Genomic DNA, 24,438 nt, shown 5'->3' with positions numbered 1-24,438 from the left:
CGTGTGGTTCTCCTACTGGTTCGATAACCTTGGTCTCATCACTGATAGAAATACCTACTGTTGTTGTGTTGCATCATCCCTTCATCTTTGGGGAAATACCGACGTAGTCCAAGCAGACATCAAGACCCCAAGGTGAGAATAATTGGGATGTCAACAGAGATGGCTTTACCTTGAAGATTACATGTATTCATTAGTTGTTAATGCTTTGATCCGATTCTGTATTAAAAGGAGCATCTTAATTACCCTTAATTTTCATTGGGATCCCGTTGAAACTAGAGGGTAGCATAAAATATGTTGTGCAAGTTCTTATCGCAAGCACGTACAACTACGTACGGAATACATGACTACATATGATTGATGATTTTGAGATAGTTGGTTGTTGCTCTATGATATGACTATTGCATAATGAATTTCATCTGAACAAAATTCACTATCTACTTCCATGCATGTGAATTCCCTCCCTGTTACTCCGCTACACTTGTGAGTCATCAATTAGCTTCCTCAAATCCTAGAAGATCAACAAACTTGAGTGGCCACGGAGGGAGATCGGGCAAGATTTTGTTTTAGGCAACAAATGAAGGTGAGAGAGGAGCAAGAGGTTGGTGAAAGGAGGAAGAAGCTCCTCCTTATATAACTCCCAAATCCAACCGCTATGTGCAGAATTTGCACTGAATGGTAGTACTACTTCTGCGAGCGTTACTACACCATCCCGTTAGGAAACCGCAGAAAAGCCCCTAAGCCATAGTAGGTCCGACACTTGGAGCGATAGTGTCGCTCCACACAAGGGGGGGGGGGGAGGGGGGCAACACTACCGCTTTAGTGCGTGGTAACTGCAGGTGTGCTAGAAGTATTGCTCCCTAAGGGGAGCAGTGCTGGCTACAATACTATCAGATGTGTATTTTCATAAATCAGACGTAAATGGATTCTCTCCTCAAAACTGGTGGGAAGAAATTGTGGGTGCAATATATGTTTTGTGTACGTGTTTAATTTCATCCATACCTTCCAACTCGGACACCTGTTAAAAGTATGTGTTTCCTACAACTAAAGAAATAAAAGCGCCGGAAATTCTGTCTTCGATCTTTTCCTTACAAAGAGGAGCCTAACCGTCTTGTGCCACCATTGAATATGTCTACTTAGCTCAAGCACACAATTTATCCATAAATTGCATTGTCAACAGCATTAAACCCACTTAACGAGGAAAATTTGCACTGATTCCATCATAAAGAATCTAACCACATGAGAAACACTCAGGAATAACCAACCATCTGAGATACACTTAGGAATATCATGTGCAATACATCTTTTTTCTTTGCATGAATTTTTTTATTTTTTTGTAATAAAAAAAGAGTAAGGAGTACCATTTTGATTCTTTCATTTCAAAATGATTTTTCAACACGAAAATGAAATAATACAATGTATTATTATAGAGGCATTATTATTATATACTCACTCTGTCCCAATATAATTGTCTTTAATCTTTAATCTATTATAGTACAACAAAGTATATTTCTGATAGGCAGCAAATTCACCCGTCGTTGTCTCATCAACGTGCCACGTGTCGCCATTTCCCTCGTCGAAGAACCTGAGGTGGTCCAACCAGTCACCGTCAAACACCCGGACCCACTTGACAGTGAGACGGGGCGAGCCCGAAAACTACGTCACGTCATGCGAGCACCCCCTCCGCATGTGTACCGTCTCCCCGGCCTGGAGGCTTCGACCTTTCCACCACGCCCCCGTCCTCTTTCCCTTCCCGTCGCTCGCTTCCCCCCTACCCGTACCTTCTCGACTCCCTCTTCGCATGGCCGACGCGAAGGCCGAGGCGGCGAGGCAGGCGCCGCAGTCCTCCCAGGAGGAGGAGGAGGACTGGAAGGAGGCCGAGGGGGACGTCGAGGTCGCGGACAGGTCCACGAGCAATGGCGGCGGCGGCGGCGCCGGCGAGGGGATCACGGACAGGCCGATCCGGGTCTACGCCGACGGCATCTACGACCTCTTCCACTTCGGCCACGCGCGCTCGCTCGAGCAGGCCAAGAAATCGTGAGAAATCCCTCTCCCCCCTTGGGCTATTTCGGTTCGATCTGCCCCCTTGCGTTTCTGGCAGGAATTGGGGTCTGACACTGTTTATCATGGTTGGCTGCGGCGCGGATCGCGCCTAATTAGGATCATCGGTTGGCTCTAGCGCGGGGATTGCGCGAGGAAGTTGTTTGATTGCAGTCCGTTCCTATTTGAAACTCTTCGCGATTACCAGTTCAGGAACGGCCTCAACTTGTTGTTATGTCCAACGTCTGATTTAGTGGATCATTCTTGTGATTAGGTTTCGAAGGCATGCGCTTATTGTGGATACTAAGTTGGTTGATGAGGACTTGGTTTGTCTGTGCCCCTGTTTATTTGGGCAATAGATTTACGGTTTGGTGGAAAATGGGGCTCCATTTATGCTTCCATCATGTTGGGGACAAGATTTAGCTGTATTGGTATGTTTTACCTAACGTGATGTGACTCGAGACTCTCGTATTGCTTGCCATGTAATGGATCATTCAGTGGGAGGGCTCCTATTTGGTAGATCCCCCCCGAATAATGCAGTGTGATTTGGCTTTATTTGCCCACCTCTTTTTTTTCCTTTTTATTTTTCGCATCATGTACAATAATCCTGCTCCACAATAATCATTCTCCATTGACATGGACTGGTGTAGTTGTCTGTAGGGTTTGGGCTCTGATATTGTTCCTCTCAGACAACTTTCCCTTTATGGTGGTTGGCATCTTCCACTTCTTTTAAGTCGGCAATGAAATGGAGTTTGGTTTCTTGTGTCCTGTTAGATGCCAGTCCTACCTTTCCTAGTGAAATAAGTCTGCTCAAATCAGTATATAATTTTTGATGCGCCCTCTGTTCATTTTGTATTCTCTTTTTTACCCTCTTCATTTCGCCCATCACAACATCCATTTTCCATTAGTGGACATTTTATGTATAACTATTGAGAATTCTGCATTTGAAAACACTAATGGGAAGTCATGTGTGCCAACGGTCACCCTTTTTTCTACAATTCCGCCAACAACAAAAAAAAAACTCACATATATGCAGCATCTTTTTCCTCAAAATTTCAGTTTGTACATGATGTGATGTTAGTATACTCATGGCATGCACACAGAGGGTAAACTATCGTTTTGTGTTAGCTTATGGGGAAATACCTGATTTTCTGTGACACCTTCTATAAGGAATCTTGCACTTGCAGGCATGCTCTGTTTCTTAAGTATGAAGCTGTGGTTTAATCTGCAAATGTCATACTAGTAATCTTGCTGGACAGTTTTTTTTTATCTAGTAGTATGCCTAAGGTTCCGTTCTACTATTGGTGCCATAGATTAAATGCATTAACTGCGGACTGGTTTTACATTCTTAATGGTTATCCTGAGCATTCTACACAAATTAACTTACTGGGGCTGTTAAATGCGAGAAAATGTCCTGACACTGAACTGTCTGTTGAACTGTAGGTTCCCTAATGCATATCTTCTTGTCGGTTGCTGCAATGATGAGTTGACACATCAATACAAAGGAAGAACTGTCATGACAGAGGACGAGAGATATGAATCACTTCGCCATTGCAAGTAATCGTGTATCATTCTTTACTTCATCCAATATAATCCATGATCATTGTACATTTCTTCAAAAAAATAGCATGCTAATATGATTTACTATTTTATATTCCAAGGTGGGTTGATGAAGTCATTCCTGACGCTCCGTGGGTAGTAACAGAAGAGTTCTTGAACAAGCATAACATCGATTTTGTTGCACATGATTCTCTGCCGTAAGCATTCAGTTCGAAAGACCTTGTTATTTCTGTGATGCAGTAAATATTTCTTATTTTCATTCTTTTTTTGTGAGGACCACAGAAAATGTTTCTGTGTTTCTGATGGCTTGATATTCTACACACTGAATGATCTATACTTTTAAATCTCTTAACTCATCTATATTCTATCTTCCGTATTTGAATCTACACAGGTATCATGATGCTAGTGGAGCTAGTAATGATGTCTATGAATTTGTGAGTCTTATGTTTCAAATTGAGCTATTCAAATATAATCTCAAATAAATTGTGTTAACAGACACCAATTTTTACTTTGGATTTCTGTGACTAACATCATCTTGTTTTATCAGGTAAAAAAGCTTGGTAAATTTAAGGAGACCAAGCGCACAGAAGGAATATCAACCTCAGACATTATAATGAGGATTGTTAAAGATTATAATGAGTATGTTATGCGCAATCTGGCCAGGGGGTACAGCAGAAATGATCTTGGTGTCAGCTATGTCAAGGTATGCAATATCAACCTGATGCTTTAGCAAAACTTTACTTATACAAAGTCCTGTTGTTGGATTGTACTACAGTACCACTGCATTATGCTGGCTAGCTGAGCCCTTATATATCTTATTATCAGGAAAAACGACTAAGAGTTAATATGGGATTGAAAACCCTCCGTGACAAAGTGAAGCAGCACCAAGAAAAAGTAGGGGAGAAGGTACTTGTATTCAGCTTCATCTTAATTTATGTTGAAGTATAACTAATTTTTATGATTGATTAACTGTAACTAGGCAATGTTAGCTTCGCTCTGTATCCATTGGTTGTCTGGTGCAGGGATGAGTGCCCCATGTTTCTTTACTATTTTGTCACTAATTAACCTACTTGTTGTGTGTTAGCCTTATGACATTTGATTGGGTATAGTTGACCCGCATGTCCGAAACTCTTGGCTAGATTAACGTTTTGAAGTTCATCAAAGTAGTTTTGGATTTTTGGTTGACTTCAGTTGTTTAGCGGAGGATTCCTAACACATATCATCCTTTTCTTTGATGCGTTTTGGACTAGATAGCACTTCTATGAAATTATGCTTTAATGCGTAGAAGATTGCACAGCTGTGATTGGGCAAGTCCATAGCTTTGCATGCAAAGCTAAAAACATTAGCTTCAGCCATGTCTCACACCATGTGTATTCTAAAGGTTACAATGATGATAAATTGACAGTGCTACATGGCTGTTACTTAAGTTTTATATGTATTATACACAAATCTTTGCATTTATCTAGTTCAACTAATCTTGTGGTGGTCAAGACTTCGATATCTGATGCGTAAGTATTATTTTTATCATATCTGACACTCCGTACATTAGTTGTACTCTGTATATATCCAGTATAGCACTGCAAAATGAAAACACTTCACTACCCCTTCTCCTACTTCCGGTTTCCATGTTCATCTCTTCATCTGATAATTTGGATCGATGAACTTAGCCTTCTCAAGTTTACCTGTTCATACATTCTGAGAGAAGCATGTTGATATTTGCAGTGGAGTACAGTGGCAAAACTCCAGGAAGAGTGGGTTGAAAACGCAGATCGCTGGGTTGTTGGTTTTCTAGAGAAATTCGAGGAAGGTTGCCATTCAATGGTTAGTTACCTTCGCCTGTTAATAGTTTACTGCTGCTCTCCTCCAATAGGAGGTCCATGCCCATATATGCCTAAATCTAAACTACTTCCCAGGGAACTGCCATCAAGGAAAGAATCCAGGAAAGGCTGAAGGAGGCGCAGTCTAGGGACTTCAGCCTTCTACAATACGACAGTGACGACTTTGACGACTTTGAAGAAGAAGACGATGAAGTTGCCAAAGATGCCAAATACGTGAAAGAATAGCGGCACTGTAAAATTTTATGTCAAAGTATAATACGGGCATGCAATGCATGTTGACAGTCTTCATCAACCGCAATCCTTCACCATGTATCTGTCCCTTTGATCGTGAGCTTCACTGTCAAGGTAGATCTGCGTGCTGTGTTTGTAGCTGTACTTGATGTTTTTCTAGGCAGTAGCGTACGCTCTTGTAATAGTTCTACTGTGAGGCATAACACTGTTTATTTGGCGGATATCGATTTCAATTCAAGTTCTTATTAAGAAGACCTGTTTCATTTTGTAATTACACTTATTTATTTTCCATTCTTGGCATCAGACTCTGAGGTGGTACTTTTTGTGTGATTCATCCTTTGAATCGGTAGCTTACTCTACAAATGTTGGAGGGAGTATCTAGAACTCATCTAGATGAGATATAATTTGGTCTCATTCACTTGGAAAACAAGAACATATAACATCCACGTCAGCACAAACGCATCTTATAGCATCACATCCAATGGCTATAAAAGATGAATGAGACCAAATTATATTTCATCTAGATGAGTTCTAGCAAAACTGAATGTTGGATTCAGTTAAAAAAAAAGAATGTTGTTTGGATTCCCTGCGCCTCGCCGTGGCGTCTTCACCCTCCCTTGAAGAAAACTCTTGGGAGGAGGCAGAAAACTTGGGTCCTAGTAAATGAGTTTTCTTGTGAAGCAAGGAGGCTCGAGCCGCTCCCTTTTAAATCCCTGCTGCTTGGATTGATCCAAAGAGTTGGCCGTGATCTTTCCTCCCGGGAGTGGGTTAACTCCATCAAGCCGGAGAGCCATGGATTCATGCTTGCTTCCACAGAGGTGGTAGCGTCTTCCTCGCTCTCGTTTTGCCCCGCAGAGCAAGGCATTTGGTGTTGTTATAAGTCAACCCAAGAACCATCCGATCCTCTTCTTCTATGCCTCCGTGCGTCGCCGGCTGCCATGTCGCTGCTGTCGAGGCTGCGGCTGGTGACCGTGGACGTGACGGGGACGCTGATCGCCTACAGAGGGCAGCTCGGCGACTACTACTGCACGGCGGCCAGGTCCGCCGGGCTGCCGTGCCCCGGCTACGCGCGCATGCACCAGGCCTTCAAGGCCGCCTACGCCGACATGACGGCCAAGCACCCCTGCTTCGGCCACGCCTCCAGGATGCCCGACCATCGCTGGTGGAGGACGTGCGTCAGGGACTCCTTCCTCAGGGTAAGGTGAAGGTCGGTGCTCTGCCGTGCCCTGTTCGTTTCTCCAAGAAACTCCGAAGCGTGAGCAAATCTCGTGCGTGTAGAATGTGCAACTACTCTATTCTGATGCTCTCTCGGCCTTTTTCTCTTGGTTGTTGGTATGTATGCTGCAGGCAGGACACGAGTACGATGATGCCACATTTGAGCGGATCTTCGGGCAAATCTACGCCGCCTTCGGCTCCCCCGCCCCGTACTCGGTGTTCCCCGACGCGCGGCCCTTCCTCCGGTGGCTGCGCGGCGAGGGGATCATGGCCGGGGTCGTCACCAACGCGGACTGCCGCTACAGGGACGTCGTCCTGCCCGCGCTGGGGCTGAACCAGGTCGGCACTCGGCAGGCAGCCGCCCTCGACCGCCGTCTCGCTCGCGCTGCCGGAAGCTATACATTGCTCAGTTCTGTTTCTGATTGATGTGCGCAGGGGTCCGAGTGGGACTTCGGGGTGTTCTCGGGCGTCGCCGGCGTCGAGAAGCCCGACCGGCGGATCTACGAGATGGCGCTGGAGGCGGCCGGGGGCGTGGCGCCGGAGGAGGCGCTGCACATCGGCGACAGCATGAGCAAGGACTACGCGCCGGCCCGGGCCGTCGGGATGCACGCGCTGCTGCTGGACAGGTTCGGGACCGCTGATGCCGAGAGGTGGCGGCGGTCCGGCGCGGTGGTGCTCCCTGACCTCGTCTCCGCCCGGGAGTGGCTCACCCGGGATCCCCCTGCCGCGCATGGAGGAACCAACAACGCCTGGGCGGAGGAGTGATTATCTGAAAAATAGGGTGGATAGTTGAGGCATGAGTGAACATTGCTGGAAGTGTATGAAATCCAGGGGACAAAAGAACAGGTCCTTGGATGATACAGTATTCGTTGATGAGATTGCCAACTCTTGCAATGTACTGTAAGCAAGAGTGCAAGTTAAACAAGTTATTCAGAGTTGATGCGCGATGCCAGATCTCTCCAAGGTGCTTACAGGAAAGAGAGTGTGCATATTCATAGAGTTGAGTGTATGTACGTATTTATAAGCATATGTTTCTGTACTATGTTTTAAAAGAAAACCGCCAGTCGGCTGGTTCGTGCTCAAGATCAACCGGGACGCCGATGATCCGATCAAGCATTTTGTGAATGTTCGATCATGCCAACGCATCTCCCCCTCGCCTCACCACCCATAGTCTTCCCCGCGTGCCTCATGGTTCCTCATTTCCCCGCGCACACCGTCGTCCATGTCTCCCTCGCATGCCCTTGTATCTCACTCACCCCCATCACACGCGCGCGCAACACCGACGAAGTGGCACTGACACCCTTGCAGCACCGACAACGCACATGTGCAACATCGTGCGCATCATTGGGTGCCCCGGTGCGATTGCTCATCTGCAGCATGATCTGTTGCCTGCAGCACCAACCGCGGTCTATTGTGCTAGCATTGACGCCCATGCCCAAGCGGCACAGCTCATGTTGCAGCACATCTAGTGACCCCCCATGTCGGTGTCAAAACAGGCAGATCTCGGGTAGGGGGTCCCGAACTGTGCGTCTAAGGTTGATGGTAACAGGAGACAGGGGACACGAAGTTTTACCCAGGTTCAGGCCCTCTTGATGGAGGTAATACCCTACGTCCTGCTTGATTGATATTGATGAATGCGAGCATTACAAGAGTTGATCTACCACGAGATCGTAATGGCTAAACCCTAGAAGTCTAGCCTGTATGACTAAGGTATTGAGTATATCCTTTTCGGACTACACCCTCCGGTTTATATAGACACCGGGGGATATAGGGTTACATAGAGTCGGTTACATAAGAGGGAATTTGCATATTCCGTCGCCAAGCTTGCCTCCCACGCCAAGGAGAGTCCCATCCGGACACGGGTGTAGTCTTCGGTCTTCGTATCTTCACAGCCCATCAGTCCGACCCATAGATAACAGGCCGGACGCCCGAGGACCCCTTAGTTCAGGACTCCCTCAGTAGCCCCTGAATCTGGCTTCAGTGACAAGGTATCCGGCGCATAGTGCTGTCTTCGGCATTGCAAGGCGGGTTCCTGTAACATTCCAAAATTCTAAATTTTGGAATGTTATAATAAATAGATAGATTTGATTGACTGTTTGATTGATTGACTGAAAGTGAGTGAAATTCGAAACTGTTTGAAAGTTAAATGAGAGGGAATAAAAGGACTTTCCCAAACTTTCATATTTGCTTTCTGATCTCCATGAATTCAAATTCTTTTCAAATACAAAACCCTTGAGCGAAGATGATATGACTTCTTCCATTTAAATTAAATGAAAGGGTATTTGAAAATAATTGGATTTTATTTGGAAATATTTCAACTCATAAACTTCATGCAGCTCAATGATTTTCATGAGAGAAGATAAAAGGACTTCTTCAAATTATATGAAATATGAGTTGGGAGTTTCAAAGAATTAAATTCAAAGTTTTTTTGAATTTATTTTCAATTTGGAATTATTTGAGTTTTATTCAAATTATTTTTCTCCAAAAATAAAATACATGAAAAATAGGGTAACATGATTCCCTACATTAGAAAATTGGAGAAAAATTTATTTGAAATCATTTTGGTATTTTTTTAAAATATTTTTTGTTGGATTCTATTAGACCAGTAGCACTCTTTGAATTATCTGGTTTTGTGTGTATTTTATTTAATGCTAGAAAAATGTTCATGTCGTAGAAAATCTTTTTTTGAAAATTTTGATATATTATATGCCTATATAATATTTTTATTTATTTTGCTTTTATTATTTTATTTGTCTGGAAAATAATGTTTTAAAAAAAGGAACTTCCCTCACCGACTGGGCCGGCCCAGCCGCGGCCCAGCCCAGCTAGCCCATGCCGCTCGTCCTCGAGCTCGGGACGGAGTCCCGAGCCGCGACGCCATCACCGTCGCCTCCGTGCCGCCGCCGGCCTCTTCTTGCCCCCTCCTCCACGCATCTCGCCGCCCCTCCCCTCCATAAATAGAGCCGCCCCGGACCCCGGCCTCTTTTTCCTCCAACCGGAGCCGCCATCGCCTCCTGCAGCCTCGCACAAACCTCGCCGGAGTCCGAACTCCGACGAGATCCGCCGCCGTCGCGCCTCGTTCCACCGCCGCCTACGCCCGACGCCACCACCCCCTTCGGACTCGCCTCGCCGAGCCGCTCCTCCCCATCTACTTCGCCGGCGCCGTTGAGCCCCAGAGCCGCCGCCCGCTCGAAGCCGACGCCGCCGCTGCCATCTTCTCCGGCGACGCCGACACCCACCGCCGCGGTAAGCCCGGCTCCTCCCTCGTCCGTTAGATCTAGGGTCAACGGCTAGGATTAGATCTAGTCGTTTTTTTTTCGAACCGGTATTTGTTAAATAGCGAACGCTCGCTGTTTACCTCTTCGTAGCGAGCAAATTCGTTAGTTAGCATTCGGTAACGAATGTTCACTTTTTAGATTTCACTTTTTATTTTTTTTCTTTAGTTCTCAGTCCAGGGACCCATACGTGAATATTTTCTTTACAGATCAGCCCCTGGTTTTCAAACGACTATAACTTTTTGCTCGTTAGTCGGAATTAGACGAAACCAACGCCCACGTCTTCATTATGATCTCCTCTATCCAGTAATCCAACTCAAACATGTTTTTGAAAAGTTTAAAAATTTGAATTAGATCAGATTTGAATTCAAACTTTGTTTAATCATAACTTGAGTTTCGTAGCTCCGTTTCAGTTGATTCTTTTTGCAAATCGAAGCTCTTGACCTAAACTTTCCGATAAGGCCAAATTCAGATAATTTTGGTACTGTTAGAAATTGTTTTATGTTGCAAGAGTTATTTGCTTGGCTTTGATGTTTTCCGAATCGTCTTCTTCGTTCTTTCTGATCTTTTGAGTGATTGCTTATGTGTGGTTACTATTGCTTGCTTACGATAGATTGACCGGAGTGTGACGAGTAGAGCTATCATGAGTTTTGAGTGTGAATCATCTTCATCAACATTGCAGGCAAGTTCACACTTTGATCATATCCCCTTCCATACCCAGTTTTTTTGCATTAGATCAATCCTCACACATTGCATGATTAGGATCTAATTAAATTGTGGGATGGGAAGTAGATGAGGTAGTACCTATTACCTGTTTATTATCAAACCTTTGGGAGTTACTTCTGCGTTTGCTTATTATGCCATGCTATGCTAGTAGACGTGGATTGGGTGAGTGATGTCCATGACAGATATGAGATGGTTAATTAATGGTTTATCTAATGTGGCAACTTAAACACACATCTGGGTGGATTGAGGCACCTGGGTATTCCAGGACTTGCCTGTTTTTCTTTGGACCGCCACCCAGGCTCAAAGGGATCATGAGATTATTCATACTAGAAACTTCCGTGTGCAGCCACAAGCCATTATGGGCTCTGGCATAGTTGAGTAAGTCGTGCGAACTTTTACAGGGTAGACTAGCAGATGTAGGGGAAAGTAGGTGTACCGGTCTATCCATCGTAAGGTGCTAGCACTTCTGAAAGACTGTGTCTCGGTCATCCGTTTCTCAAACACCATGTAGTGCGAGAAATCCAACGGAGGCGATCGAGTCTTGTGGGGAAAAGTGCGCAAACCTCTGCAGAGTGTAACAAACTAATCATGATTAGCCGTGTCCCCGGCTATGGACATCTTGAGTATCTAGTATCTGGATTATCATGTGAATCTCATCACGTTACTTTAAATGAATATTGTTGGGTTTTAATGATGATGCTTAATTGGGATTGAGAATGCTGTCAACCATTCTCAATGTTCAACAACCACCTTGATAGTTAATTAAAATGTATTCCTTTGCAGTAGGGAAAAATTGGCTTTTCGCAAAAACCTTATAACCATAGAGCTTTTCCACCAGCCAAATATGCACATAGTGATAGCCTTTATTCATCTTTCTCTATGGTGTGAATTTGCCAGTACATTCAATGTACTGACCCTCTGTGGCTGCAACGTCTCATGTTGCAGGATTATCTTACGACGAGTAAGTGATACGTTAGGGTTACGATTTCTACACTCAACTTTGCCGTTGGTGTTGATGGGAATCCACAACCTTGTTACTTCCGCTATTTTGGATTTGAGGTAATAGTATTTACGTTACTTTTACATGTGATTTACCTCTGTTATAAATCCTCGAGTACTGTGTGTGTCAGCATACCGATCCAGGGATGACACTTAAGCACAGAGACTTGACCCATTCGGGTCGGGTCGCTACAGTTCCTCCTTCCGAACTCCCGAATAGTCTCCAGACGAATTGATCGTGTCCGGACCTGTAACACACACCGCACACAACCGCAGAGAGAATATAATAACACATAAGTCCAATCTGCTGACAACTTTAGCAATGCGACGTCACGCCTGTCCGGTCATAATTTCGAACCGTTTTTCGCCCCATGTTTCGAGACGCGGTTGTCATTGACACGTCTTTTCAAAGCAGAGATCGTGTCCCCTTGTTACGGGATTCTCATCAATACGAGCGTGGGTAACCCAACCATGTCGTTTACACAGCCCTTGGGAGCAGGCGAATTTTAAGGCGAATGGGGGGGGCGTTCGATATTCACCGCCCTTATAAGGAGATAAGATTCCCCTTTCTTCTCCCACGCTTCCTTCCCCGCCTCTTCGTTCTTGAGATCCAATGCCCAAGTCCTCATTCGCTCCCATTCAAACAAAGACCCAATCATGTCCGGATCTGGAGCCGGCGGCAAATGGATGGCCTCCTCCGTTAAGAGGAAAAATATAGAGGAGCTCCGAGAGGCTGGATACCTGGCCAAGAAGATCGTTTTACGACTTCCGACTGAGGGACAGATCATCCCCACCCCCGAGCCTCATGAGAGAGTGGTGTTCCTCACACATTTTGTCCGTGGGCTGGGATTCCCTCTCCACCCGTTTGTCCGCGGACTAATGTTTTATTATGGGCTAGATTTCCATGATCTAGCCCCCAACTTTATTCTCAACATCTCGGCATTTATAGTCGTGTGCGAGGCCTTTCTCCGCATCCCACCTCATTTCGGCCTATGGCTGAAGACTTTCAATGTGAAGCGGAAGGTGGTGAGCGGTCAACAGGCAGAGTGTGGAGGAGCTATGTTGGGTAGGATGCCCAACGTCACCTGGCTCAAAGGTTCTTTCGTGGAAACGGTGAAGGGGTGGCAATCAGGGTGGTTCTACATCACCGAGCCGCGCGACGCCAACTGGACGGCGGCCCCCGAATTCCGATCCGGAGCTCCGATGCGGCTCACCTCCTGGCAAGAGAAGGGCCTATCCTGGGGTACTCCGGATGTGCTAGCAGGGCTCCAGACGTGTGTCCAGAACATGATATCCAACAAGATCAAGCTTGTCAATGTGATCCAGGTCACGCTCATCCGCCGGATCCTCCCGTGCCAACGCCGGACCTGCTATTTGTGGGAATTCGACCCGGCCAAGCACTAGACGCTGCTAGGGCTCTTTGGCACAACGCACGAGGATATCTGGAAAGTGCTCTTCAAGGCCGGCGAGACGCTACCACCTACAACCGAGGATCGTGGGCTTAGCTCAAAGCACCAAGCCAATTCGGTAAGCTCTTTCACACTCTCAAGGCATAATCTTTACTAGCGTATTGTGAGAAAGAAGTCTAAGCTCTCCTGTCAATCTTTTCTTAGGCCTGGACCAACATAGCGAGGCGGATTAACTGTCCAGCCCCGCTACCCGAAGACAAAGAGACCCCACTCCTGACGAAGATGTTGTTCCCGGCGCCTTATGAAGTGCCAGAGAAGAAGACTAAGAAGGCAACCAAGGGGACCAGGAGTGGCCTTCGTCGAAAGGATACTTCGGACCTGTTGTCCGAAGACGAGACTGACCCTCCGGTTGCCGAAGACGACGAGGAGGAGGAAGAAAACAACTCCCCCCCTGAGGGGGGAAGGAAGAAAAGGGTGGCCTCCATGAACCTAGAGGTGAAGGCACCCAAGAGGGGGAAGGGCTCCCTCGTGGAGAACTCCGCGTGGGATGTCGATAGCAATCCGGAACGAATGCCCCGGACCAAGCCTCGGGCCGCTTCGTAAGTACCAGAGACCTTATGCTCGTCCAAATGTATGGCCCTTCCCCTTTGCCATATTAATATGTTTAATTTATGCTATTGCAGTCCGGCCCGCGACAGTTCTCCGCAATCCTCGACAGAGGGCTTGCTGGACTCAAAGGAGATGGCTAGTATGTCGCCACCACCTGCTCACTCTACCTCGCCCAAAGGCGATGACGAGGTGGTGTCCCAAAGGGCCTTTCTCGACCAAGAGGAGGCTCCGGAAATCGACAGGGCGGCGTCCAAGGATGACTCCACGGCCGCCGGACACATGGGGGAAGAAGCCCCCATGGGGACTGATGGTGGGGGCCGAGTTCCATTCGGCCCCCAGCCGGATATCGCTCTGGAGACCTGTGCGGCTGCGGAGTCCGGCGAACGGCCTTCCCTGAAAGGAGGGGGTGTGCCTGTTTCGCTGGTGACCTCCGTCCAGCCAGAGGCGCCAGATGATCTGCTGGAAGCACTGCGAGGTGCCTCTATTGTAGATGAACACCGTGTCCTCATGGGGTACGGTGATCAAAAAGGTTTAGTCTGCCAAAAGCGGGCTGAACGAAGCCTGCACTAGCCTTTTAACAGGTTTTGAGGTAATAATAATTGTAGAAATAATATCACAGCGTAGACAGTAGCCCCTGATGCTCTGTTCAGCGTTCGGAAAGAAAAGGCGAACAGAGGATCAAAACAATTTTCGCAGGAGTCTAATATATGATGTCTATGAAAATAAGCAGGCGTCGCTGCTGGCTGCTGCGCTCATACTGCGGAAGTCTCCGAACTGAAGCGGAGCCTGGAGCGGGCCGAGGAAGAGCTCAGCCTTGTGAAGAAGCAGCTGGAGGACAGCCAAGGTATGCAGTAACCTGTGCGTGTATGTTAGGAAGGATGAATACTTCGTATTGATTAAAGTGTCATGGACTATGCTAGGGGCCACGACTGAGGTGGCGGCCCTCAAGAAGGCATTAGCCGAGGCCGAGGACAAAGCGGCCAAGGAACACGCTGTACGCGAAAAGCACGAGGCCCGAGTCAGCGAGGTTCAGCAAGATCTTCAGGATGCCGTCAAGAAGTACGAGTCCCTGGAGCGTGATTCGAAGACATAGGCGTCTGAACTTGCGAAGGCCCGCCAGAGCGCACAAGAGGCTCGAGCCGAGGCCCAGAGCGCCCTTCAGGAACTCCAGGAAGCTAAGAAGATTGCGGCGGGTAAGGCTTTCATTATGCAAGGCAAGTCTATGAAAGAGACGCTCCTTTTACTTACCTGAATTTGGTGCTCTACAGGGGTGTTTACAGATTTGCCGCGCAGCGTGTCCGATACTGCTGAATTCTATCGAGCCGAGGAAGGGAGTTCGACGGAGAAGCTGTTCTGGTCTCAATATCTTGGGCCAGAACATCCGGTATCCTTCAGCGACCAGCTGAAACAGTTGGTCGAGCTGCACAAGGCGGCCGAGCTGGCCATGAGGGACCTGATAGTCCGGCTATGGCCTGCCGCGCCGGTACCCAGCAGCTACTTCGGGCTTGTGAAGCAGCTTGTTAGTGCCTGCCCGTGGCTTGAGGTCGTAAAGCGGTCAGTCTGTATTGAAGGTGCCCGGATGGCCTTTGCTCGTTGCAAAATGTGGTGGGCGAAGATGGATGCCGTCGAGCTGACCAAGGGGCCGTCGAAGGGCAAGGAGCATCGTACGCCCGAGCGCTACTTTGCGGATGTCCTAGAGGGGTCTCGTATTGTAGCCGCGCAGTGCGGGCAGGACGTTATTTTTGAGTGAATACACTCGTATTTTGTCTTATATGATGAAAACAAATCCACTTTGTAATATAATTTTTATTATGTTTTGATTGTATCCTCCTGTGCGGCCGTTGTATGAAATCTGAGGGTTGGCCAGTCGTCGGCTTCTGCCCTCACGTAGGTAGTACGAAGGTGTTTGGGATGGTATCTAAACAATCTTGATCCAATTATATGGTCCTTGAAGGAGTTGTTTAGCGCAACGAACCAGGCAACCACACTATACGGCTTGAACGCCCTCACTTAGCCATAGGAGTTTTATAATAAAATATAGGCGTAGCCCCTGGTATACGAACCAGAGTGCTGACAGCGTCTGATCAGGAAGTAGCGATCCTTCGCGAAATGCGGAAAAACCTCCAACGATTTGAGACCTCCGAACAGCTGACCGACTCTTGCCGCATCATGACAGTTGATTTTCGGCTTTCTCTACTGAGGTGCTCATCCGGTTTAGACCAGGGCACAATCGCAGTAGTTCTCCCTTTACTACCCTAGGCAATGTAGCGGAACGTAGGATAGCAAGGACAGGAGCCAGGCAACCCAACTATTGACCAAAGACATGATTCGGAGCCAATGCATATAATGCTAAATTCGGGGTGCCGAACTATACTTACAAGAAGTGTTCAGACTTTTGTTGCTGTAATGTGGGGTGCTATAAAGCCCCTGGCAAATATCAAAACGTACCAAAGTGTACGGGTGCTACCTGATGGGGTTATCCACAGGGAAACTGAAAAAATAAAGCAAAGAGAGAAGGAAAACAGAAAAGATGTAAAGGTAAAAAGCTGGGGTCCTACAACTCCAGCTACAAACTATTTTCACTAAAAAGTCCTCGTATGTCTGCGCTCCTCGCCATCTTGGTGTGTTTGTCCTTCAAGAGGACCGATAACCAGACCACCCGATGGGGTCTATGGGATTAAAACCTGAAATAAAACAAGCAAAAGTGAAAGTATATGTGTATCCGATGTCGGTTGAGTCGTGCCGTGGGTCACAAGCTAGCTATGCCTCCATCGTTGCCCATGGAATTTTGAGTGCGTAGTTATGTATGTGCGGCACGCAGGCCATCGCTTGATCGGGACTGAGACGGAGGCCGGATTGCTAGTCGAGCTCTTGACGAGCCGAGCTTCTCCTGTTGCAGAGTAGTTCGGACCCTCTTAAGGGTGTCCGAGGGCTCGACAGCCGAATGAAGGTTCTGCTTGAGAAGGCCGCTTTGTACTTCTGCCGTTAGGGCGGCTGTGTGCTCTTCTGTACGGAGAGAGCATTCTGTATTTCCATTGTCTGTTATGACGCCACGTGGGCCGAGCAACTTGAGTTTGAGATAAGCATAGTGTGGCACTGCGTTGAATCGAGCAAACACAGTTCGTCTGAGCAGTGCATGATAGCCGCTACGGAATGGGACGATATCGAAGACTAACTCCTCGCTTCGGAAGTTGTCCGGAGATCCGAAGACAACCTCTAATGTGATTGAGCCCGTACAACGGGCCTCTACGCCTGGAATGACTCCTTTAAAGGTAGACTTTGTAGGCTTGATCCTTGATGGGTTAATACCCATTTTTCGCACTGTATCCTGATAAAGCAGATTGAGGCTGCTACCGCCGTCCATAAGGACACGAGTCAGGTGGAACCCATCAATTATCGGATCTAAGACCAGTGCTGCTGAGCCTCCGTGACGGATACTGGCCGGGTGATCCCGGCGATCAAAAGTGATCGGGCATGACGACCATGGATTGAATTTTGGGGCGACTGGCTCTATCGCGTAGACGTCCCTGAGCACACGCTTACGCTCCCTCTTGGGGATGTGGGTAGCATATATCATGTTCACCGTTTTGACTTGAGGGGGAAACTTCTTCTGTCCCCCTGTGTTCGGTTGTCATGGATCTTCGTCATCGTCCTTGCTTTGCGATCCCTTTTCCCTGTTCTCGGCGTTTAATTTGCCGGCCTGTTTGAAAACCCAACACTCTCTATTTGTATGATTAGGAGGCTTGTCGGGGGTGCCGTGAATCTGGCATGGACGATCAAGTATGCGGTCCAAGCTGGATGGGCCCGAATTGTTCTTTTGGACGGCTTCTTCCGCTGACCGGACTTAGAGCCGCTGAATCCGGCGTTGACCACCGTATCATCAGTGTTGTCACTGTTGTTTTGGCGCTTGTATCTATTGCGTTGAGACTTGTCTTTGTTGCTTTTAACTTCAGGGGTGCCGGCGTCGCTTGCATTGTTTTTGCTATGGGCCAACCAACTGTCCTCACCCGCACAAAAGTAGGTTATGAGTGTCGTGAGGGCTGCCATGGATTTTGGATTTTCTTGGCCGAGGTGGCGAGCGAGCCATTCGTCGTGGATGCTATGCTTAAAAGCTGCTAGAGCTTCGGCGTCCGGACAGTCGACAATTTGGTTCTTTTTAGTTAAGAACCTTGTCCAAAATTTTCTGGCGGACTCTCCGGGCTGTTGAACTATATGGCTTAAGTCATCAGCATCCGGAGGTTGAACATATGTACCTTGGAAGTTATCGAGGAAAGCCTCTTCCAAGTCCTCCCAGCTGCCAATGGAATTTTCAGGCAGACTGTTTAGCCAATGCCGAGCTGGCCCTTTGAGTTTTAGAGGGAGGTATTTTATGGCGTGGAGGTCATCTCTGCGGGCCATATGGATGTGGAGAATAAAGTCCTCGATCCATACCGTGGGGTCCGTGGTTCCATCATATGATTCTATGTTCACGGGCTTGAATCCTTCTGGGAATTCGTGATCCAGGACCTCATTAGTGAAGCAATGAGGATGTGCGGGGCCTCTGTATTGGGCCATATCGTGGCGCGGCTCTGATAGAGTCCGTCTGCGGTATTCAGCCCGCCCATGACTGGGTTTGTCACGTCCGAATAGGTGGCCGTTGTCGCGTGTCGAGGCGCGTCCTCGCGATCCATAGATTGATCTGGTGTGTCCTGCTTTATTGTTCAGTGTCTACCGGAGGTCATATGTATGGCCGTGGGCTAATTTACCTCTAGCTGAGTGATGAGGCGGGGTGGGATAGTGTTCGGCATGATTTGCCATTTTGTCCTGACCACGTGGTGGTCGATCGACCGTATTGTGCGATGGTGGTATGTACTCCGACGCCTCCTCGTCGAACTGAGATAGAAATTTGCGCTTTGGGTAGCTTTTGGTTGGGCGCTTGAGGCCGTATTCTTCGGCTGCTAGGACATCCGTCCATTTATCATTGAGCATATCCTGATCATCTTGAAGCTGCTGCTGCTTCTTTTTCAGGCTCCTTGTCGTGGCTATTAGCTGGTGCTTGAAGCGCTCCTGCTCAAGAGGTTCCTCGGGCACGATGAAATCTTCGGTGCCAAGGCTCACCTCATCTTCGGAGAGCGGGAGGTAATTATCATCCTCCGAGTCTTCGTGCTTGGCCTGTTTAATAGGGCTAACCTGCTCATCTTCCCGTTCATCTTGTTCGTTTGCTTTATCGATGGGGTCTTCGTTGTCTTCGGCACCTTCCGGAGTGTCATCTTCTCCTGTGCCGGTGTTGCTGTCTTTACTGCGGCGTGACTTAGAGCGGCGCCGCTAACGATGACGCTTTGACTGTATTTCGGAAGGTTTATCCTCAACTGGGTCTTCCTTATCATCGCCGTTGTGCTCCTTTGGTGCATCCACCATGTATACGTCATACGAGGAAGTGGCCGTCCAGCGTCCGGTGAATGGCAGGTTCTGGGCCTCCTCTTCTCCGGCATCGTCGTCCATACCGTTGATGTCCTCGGAGTCGTAATCAAGTTCATCGGTCAAATCCTCGATCGTGGCTATAAAGTGGGTGGCGGGTGGGACGTAAAATTCTCCATCGTCAGCCCCTAGTTCGAGCCAGATATAGTTTGGCTGTGGGTCCTCCGCCAAGGATAGGTTTTTTAATGAGTTCAGCATATCGCCCAAAGGCGAGAGTGCTGGAAGATGTCTGTGATGTCTACTACACAACCTTCTTCTTGTAGACGTTGTTGGGCCTCCAAGTGCAGAGGTTTGTAGGACAATAGCAAATTTCCCTCAAGTGGATGACCTAAGGTTTATCAATCCGTAGGAGGCGTAGGATGAAGATGGTCTCTCTCAAGCAACCCTGCAACCAAATAACAAAGAGTCTCTTGTGTCCCCAACACACCCAATACAATGGTAAATTGTATAGGTGCACTAGTTCGGTGAAGAGATGGTGATACAAGTGGTATATGGATGATAGATATGAGTATTTGTAATCTGAAATTATAAAAACAGCAAGGTAACTAATGATAAAAGTGAGCGTAAACGGTATTGCAATGATAGGAAATATGGCCTAGGGTTCATACTTTCACTAGTGTAAGTTCCCTCAACAATACTAACATAATTGGATCACATAACTATCCCTCAACATGCAACAAAGAGTCACTCCAAAGTCACTAATAGCGGAGAACGAACGAAGAGATTATGGTAGGGTACGAAACCACCTCAAAGTTATTCTTTCCAATCAATCCGTTGGGCTATTCCTATAAGTGTCACAAACAGCCCTAGAGTTCGTACTAGAATAACACCTTAAGACACAAATCAACCAAAAACCCTAATGTCACCTAGATACTCCAATGTCACCTCAAGTATCCGTGGGTATGATTATACGATATGCATCACACAATCTTAGATTCATCTATTCAACCAACACATAGAACCTCAAAGAGTGCCCCAAAGTTTCTACCGGAGAATCACGACGAAAACGTGTGCCAACCCCTATGCATAGGTTCATGGGCGGAACCCGCAAGTTGATCACCAAAACATACATCAAGTGAATCACGTGATATCCCATTGTCACCACAGATACGCATGACAAGACATACATCAAGTGTTATCAAATCTTTAAAGACTCAATTCGATAAGATTACTTCAAAGGAGAAACTCAATTCATTACAAGAGAGAAGAGGGGGAGGAGAAACATAAGATCCAACTATAATAGCAAAGCTCGCGATACATCAAGATGGTGCCAAATCAAGAACACGGGTGAGAGAGATCAAACACATAGCTACTGGTACATACCCTCAGCCCCGAGGGAGAACTACTCCCTCCTCATCATGGAGAGTACCGGGATGATGAAGATGGCCACCGGAGAAGGATTGCCCCCTCCGGCAGGGTGCCGGAACGGGTCTAGATTGGTTTTCGGTGGCTACGGAGGCTTCTGGCAGCGGAACTCCCGATCTATTGTCTTTTTTGGAAGTTTTAGGGTACGTGAGTATATATGGGTGCAGGAAGTACGTCGGTGGAGCTTCGGGGGCCCCACGAGGCAGGGGGGGCGCGCCCTAGGGGGGCGCCCCCCACCCTCGTGAGCACCTCCCTTGGCTCCTGACGTGGGGTCCAAGTCCATCCGGTATCTTTCCTTCCAAAAATAACTTCTCCAGTTGATTTCGTTCCGTTTCGACTCCGTTTGATATTCCTTTTCTTCGGAACACTGAAATAGGCAAAAAACATCAATTCTGGGCTGGGCCTCCGGTTAATAGGTTAGTCCCCAAAATAATATAAAAGTGGATAATAAAGGCCAATATTGCCCAAAATAGTAGATAACATAGCATGGAGCAATCAAAAATTATAGATACGTTGGAGACGTATCTGTCTGCGACACTGAATTTGAAGATCGATAAACGATCAAGCTCGGCGCCCGCGGGCTCACGCGGTTCGGAACTTGCGGCCGGAGACGAGTCCGGTGTTTCGGTGGCATAGGCCTCGTGTGAGACCAGGTCCATGTACGGCTCCAACACCATGGAATTTGCGGTCTCCGAGGTGGGGTTAATCCTTCCGTTTCCGGATGGCGCGTCCTGCTCCGGCTCTAGGGCCAGGGCAGTTACAGGAGCGATCTCCTGGATGCGGCTCGATGACATATTTAGGTCATGATCATCGGGGTGACCGGGAGCGGCCACCGTGGAATCGAATCCGGCGAAGATCAAGTCTCCACGGATGTCCGCGACGTAGTTCAAGCTCCCGAATCTGACCTGATGGCCAGGGGCGTAGCTTTCGATCTGCTCCAGATGGCCAAATGAGTTGGCCCCCAGCGCGAAGCCGCCGAACACGAAGATCTGCCCGAGGAGGGAAGTTTCTCCGTAGACAGCATCATTATTGACGATTGAAGGGGCCATCGAACCTTTCAGCGATAGCACAGAGGAACTCTCAATGAAAGCACCAATGTTGGTGTCAAAACCGGCGGATCTTAGGTAGGGGGTCCCGAACTGTGCGTCTAAGGTTGATGGTAACAGGAGACAGGGCACACGAAGTTTTACCTAGGTTCGGGCCCTCTTGATGGAGGTAATACCCTACATCATGCTTGATTGATATTGATGAATGCGAGTATTACAAGAGTTGATCTACCACGAGATTGTAATGGCTAAACCCTAGAAGTCTAGCCTGTATGACTAAGGTATTGAGTATATCCTTTCCGGACTACACCCTCCGGTTTATATAGACACTGGGGGGTCTAGGGTTACATAGAGTCGGTTACATAAGAGGGAATTTGCATATTCCGTCACCAAGCTTGCCTCCCACGCCAAGGAGAGTCCCATCCGGACACGGGTGTAGTCTTCAGTCTTCGTATCTTCACATCCCATCAGTCCGGCCCATAGATAACAGGCCGGACGCCCGAGGACCCCTTAGTCCAGGACTCCCTCACCCCCACTTGCAGCACACCCACTATTGCAATGCCTTCAGCGAACGCCCCTTTGCAACAAGCACAGTCGGCCAACCACCCTTTTGCAACATCTTTGATGATCATCCCTTTGTCATATCTCCGCCAACCGCCCTTTTTGCACAAGCACGATTGAAGAGCCTCCCTTGCAGCAGGACGCCCTGTTGTTGCACCTCTCACGACTGCCCCTTTGCGTTGTGATCATGACTCAAAAGACCTATTCTGATCACGGTTGCTACGAAGATAACATCATCAAGGCTTCGCAGATGTACAAAAGGTGAATACTCAATTTACCTATGTAGATGCAACTAAAATAAAAGTTTGTATTGTTGGTCCTTTAGTCAGTAAGAGTGTATCGACTAGCCCAATTTTTTTTCAACTATACATCAAACTACATGGAAGGGACGACGCGGAATAATCTTCTTGCTTCAACTTCTTACAATACTAGATGATGCCCCACGCGTTGCCGTGGGAATCGTGTTAGGACAAATGCATCAATAAGTGCTTAAGAGCAACTAAATGGTCTGAAAATACAAATGTAAGATGCACTAAGTTTACATTTTAAAAAGAATAAACATGTAAAGTATGTGACAAAATGATGTATGAAAAGAGACATTTTAGATTCGATACAATGTGTCACCATATATTAACAAAAATGTTAAGCACGAACCATATATTTTTGCCCAAGGGTCCAACATGTATAGCGTTCATGACGACACAAAAATTAACGCAAAAAATTATTTTGAAATAAAACTTCAAACTTTATTAATTAGAAATAATAGTTACATCGTCAATAAGTAAAGATGCAATTTCATTTATAGGGTCCTCAAACTAATCCCTAGTGACTGAAATTTCGCTAGCCTAGCTAGTTCATGAGCCACTTTATTTGCTTCCATATTACAATGTTCGAACCTAACAAGAGGAAAATCACAAGCTATGAAATAGCAATCATCAAGCGCTGTTGCCGTTGTTCCCGTCGATTATCCTCCATTCTTCATTGTGTCAATCACTTCCATATTGTCAGAGTTGATGACAAGACGATTACAACCCGCCTACTGTGCAAGAATTAGATTGAACCTTAGAGCCAAAGCTTCTGCTGCTACTACATCAACACACCAGTCAATTCTCCAGTTTCCTTCGGCAATGAACATTCCTTTATCATCTCTGAGGACAACCCCAGCTATACCCCTAAGCAAATCATGATCAAAAGAGGCATCAACATTTAGCTTAACCAAACCCATAGGAGGTATGATCCATCCCCTTGCTTTGGTACTTGCCTTAGGAGATTGTGCATTAACATAATTTGTTGTTATAGCACAAGCACCCATGGAACTTTCCTCCATGAACCACTTTACGTCTATCCTACCAGAAATACCAAGCAGTTATAGCAATAAATTCATGTGTATTTTGGGAACCCGCTATCGCTAATTCTAGATCTAGCATAAAAATTAAGAACTCAAGTACCGCCTCTCCCGCATGATCAACAACACAATCTTTATTGATCACATCGTGCAAATCCTAACTTGTCCCAAACCTCTTTCGCCTTCTGGCACAGAAACAAGACGTGTTTTGTATCTTCTGGCCCATTCAAGCATGATGGGCAAGTGGGTGAAACTTTCATGTGTCTATTAGCATGCGTAACCCAACATGGAAGGGTCCCATGTAAAGTACGCCAAATGAAAGTTTTACCTTTGCCAGACAAGATAATTTCCAAATCTTACCCCAAATAGGATTAACATTGGTTCTCCCGTACCATTTGAATGTTGCAATTTTGTCCCATGTTGTTTGTTCCATTCCTCCAAATAAGCTGATTGTACCGTGAAAGACTATTTTGTGTATAGCTCCAAGCAATGAAATCCAACATTTTATGCATTGGAAGGCCACAAAGTTTGTCTCACCAAATCTTCATCCCAAGAACTCGTGACCGGATCAATAGGTTGAGAAACCTTTGGCAGAAGTTGCCCCCCTCTAGGAGTAATTATTTTCCTATTCGCACAATTCGGGATCCATGCATCTCTCCAAATATCAATATTTTTTCCATTTCCAACTCTCCAGATGTAACCATTTTTTTTAGAGAATTCACTGCCGCCATAATACTTTGCCAAGTAAAATATGAACCCTTTTTA

General features: G+C 47.0%; 2 protein-coding genes across 3 annotated transcripts; both read left to right on the top strand.

Annotated features, from left to right (window-relative positions):
- The first annotated feature begins 1,696 nt into the window (after nucleotides 1-1,696).
- On the top strand, nucleotides 1,697-5,918 carry LOC125517297 (choline-phosphate cytidylyltransferase 2-like). Its single transcript, XM_048682488.1, has 8 exons — nucleotides 1,697-2,034; nucleotides 3,481-3,594; nucleotides 3,699-3,794; nucleotides 3,989-4,031; nucleotides 4,145-4,300; nucleotides 4,423-4,503; nucleotides 5,320-5,418; nucleotides 5,511-5,918. The coding sequence occupies exons 1-8, from the start codon at nucleotides 1,799-1,801 to the stop codon at nucleotides 5,658-5,660; spliced, it is 975 nt and encodes a 324-aa protein (XP_048538445.1). The 5' UTR covers nucleotides 1,697-1,798; the 3' UTR covers nucleotides 5,661-5,918.
- A 313-nt stretch (nucleotides 5,919-6,231) lies between these two features.
- LOC125517298 (haloacid dehalogenase-like hydrolase domain-containing protein 3) lies at nucleotides 6,232-7,962 on the top strand. Of its 2 annotated transcripts, none has more exons than XM_048682489.1 (3): nucleotides 6,232-6,873; nucleotides 7,014-7,220; nucleotides 7,317-7,962. In XM_048682489.1, the coding sequence occupies exons 1-3, from the start codon at nucleotides 6,580-6,582 to the stop codon at nucleotides 7,644-7,646; spliced, it is 831 nt and encodes a 276-aa protein (XP_048538446.1). In that variant the 5' UTR covers nucleotides 6,232-6,579; the 3' UTR covers nucleotides 7,647-7,962. The 2 variants fall into 2 exon arrangements, with proteins under 2 accessions (XP_048538446.1, XP_048538448.1); XM_048682491.1 differs by having other exon boundaries at nucleotides 6,605-6,862; nucleotides 7,317-7,961.
- Nucleotides 7,963-24,438: the final 16,476 nt, after the last annotated feature.

This window comes from Triticum urartu, chromosome 6 (assembly GCF_003073215.2).
Source record: "Triticum urartu cultivar G1812 chromosome 6, Tu2.1, whole genome shotgun sequence".
Classification (NCBI taxonomy): domain Eukaryota; kingdom Viridiplantae; phylum Streptophyta; class Magnoliopsida; order Poales; family Poaceae; genus Triticum; species Triticum urartu.
This window is presented reverse-complemented; position numbering and strand designations above follow the sequence as displayed.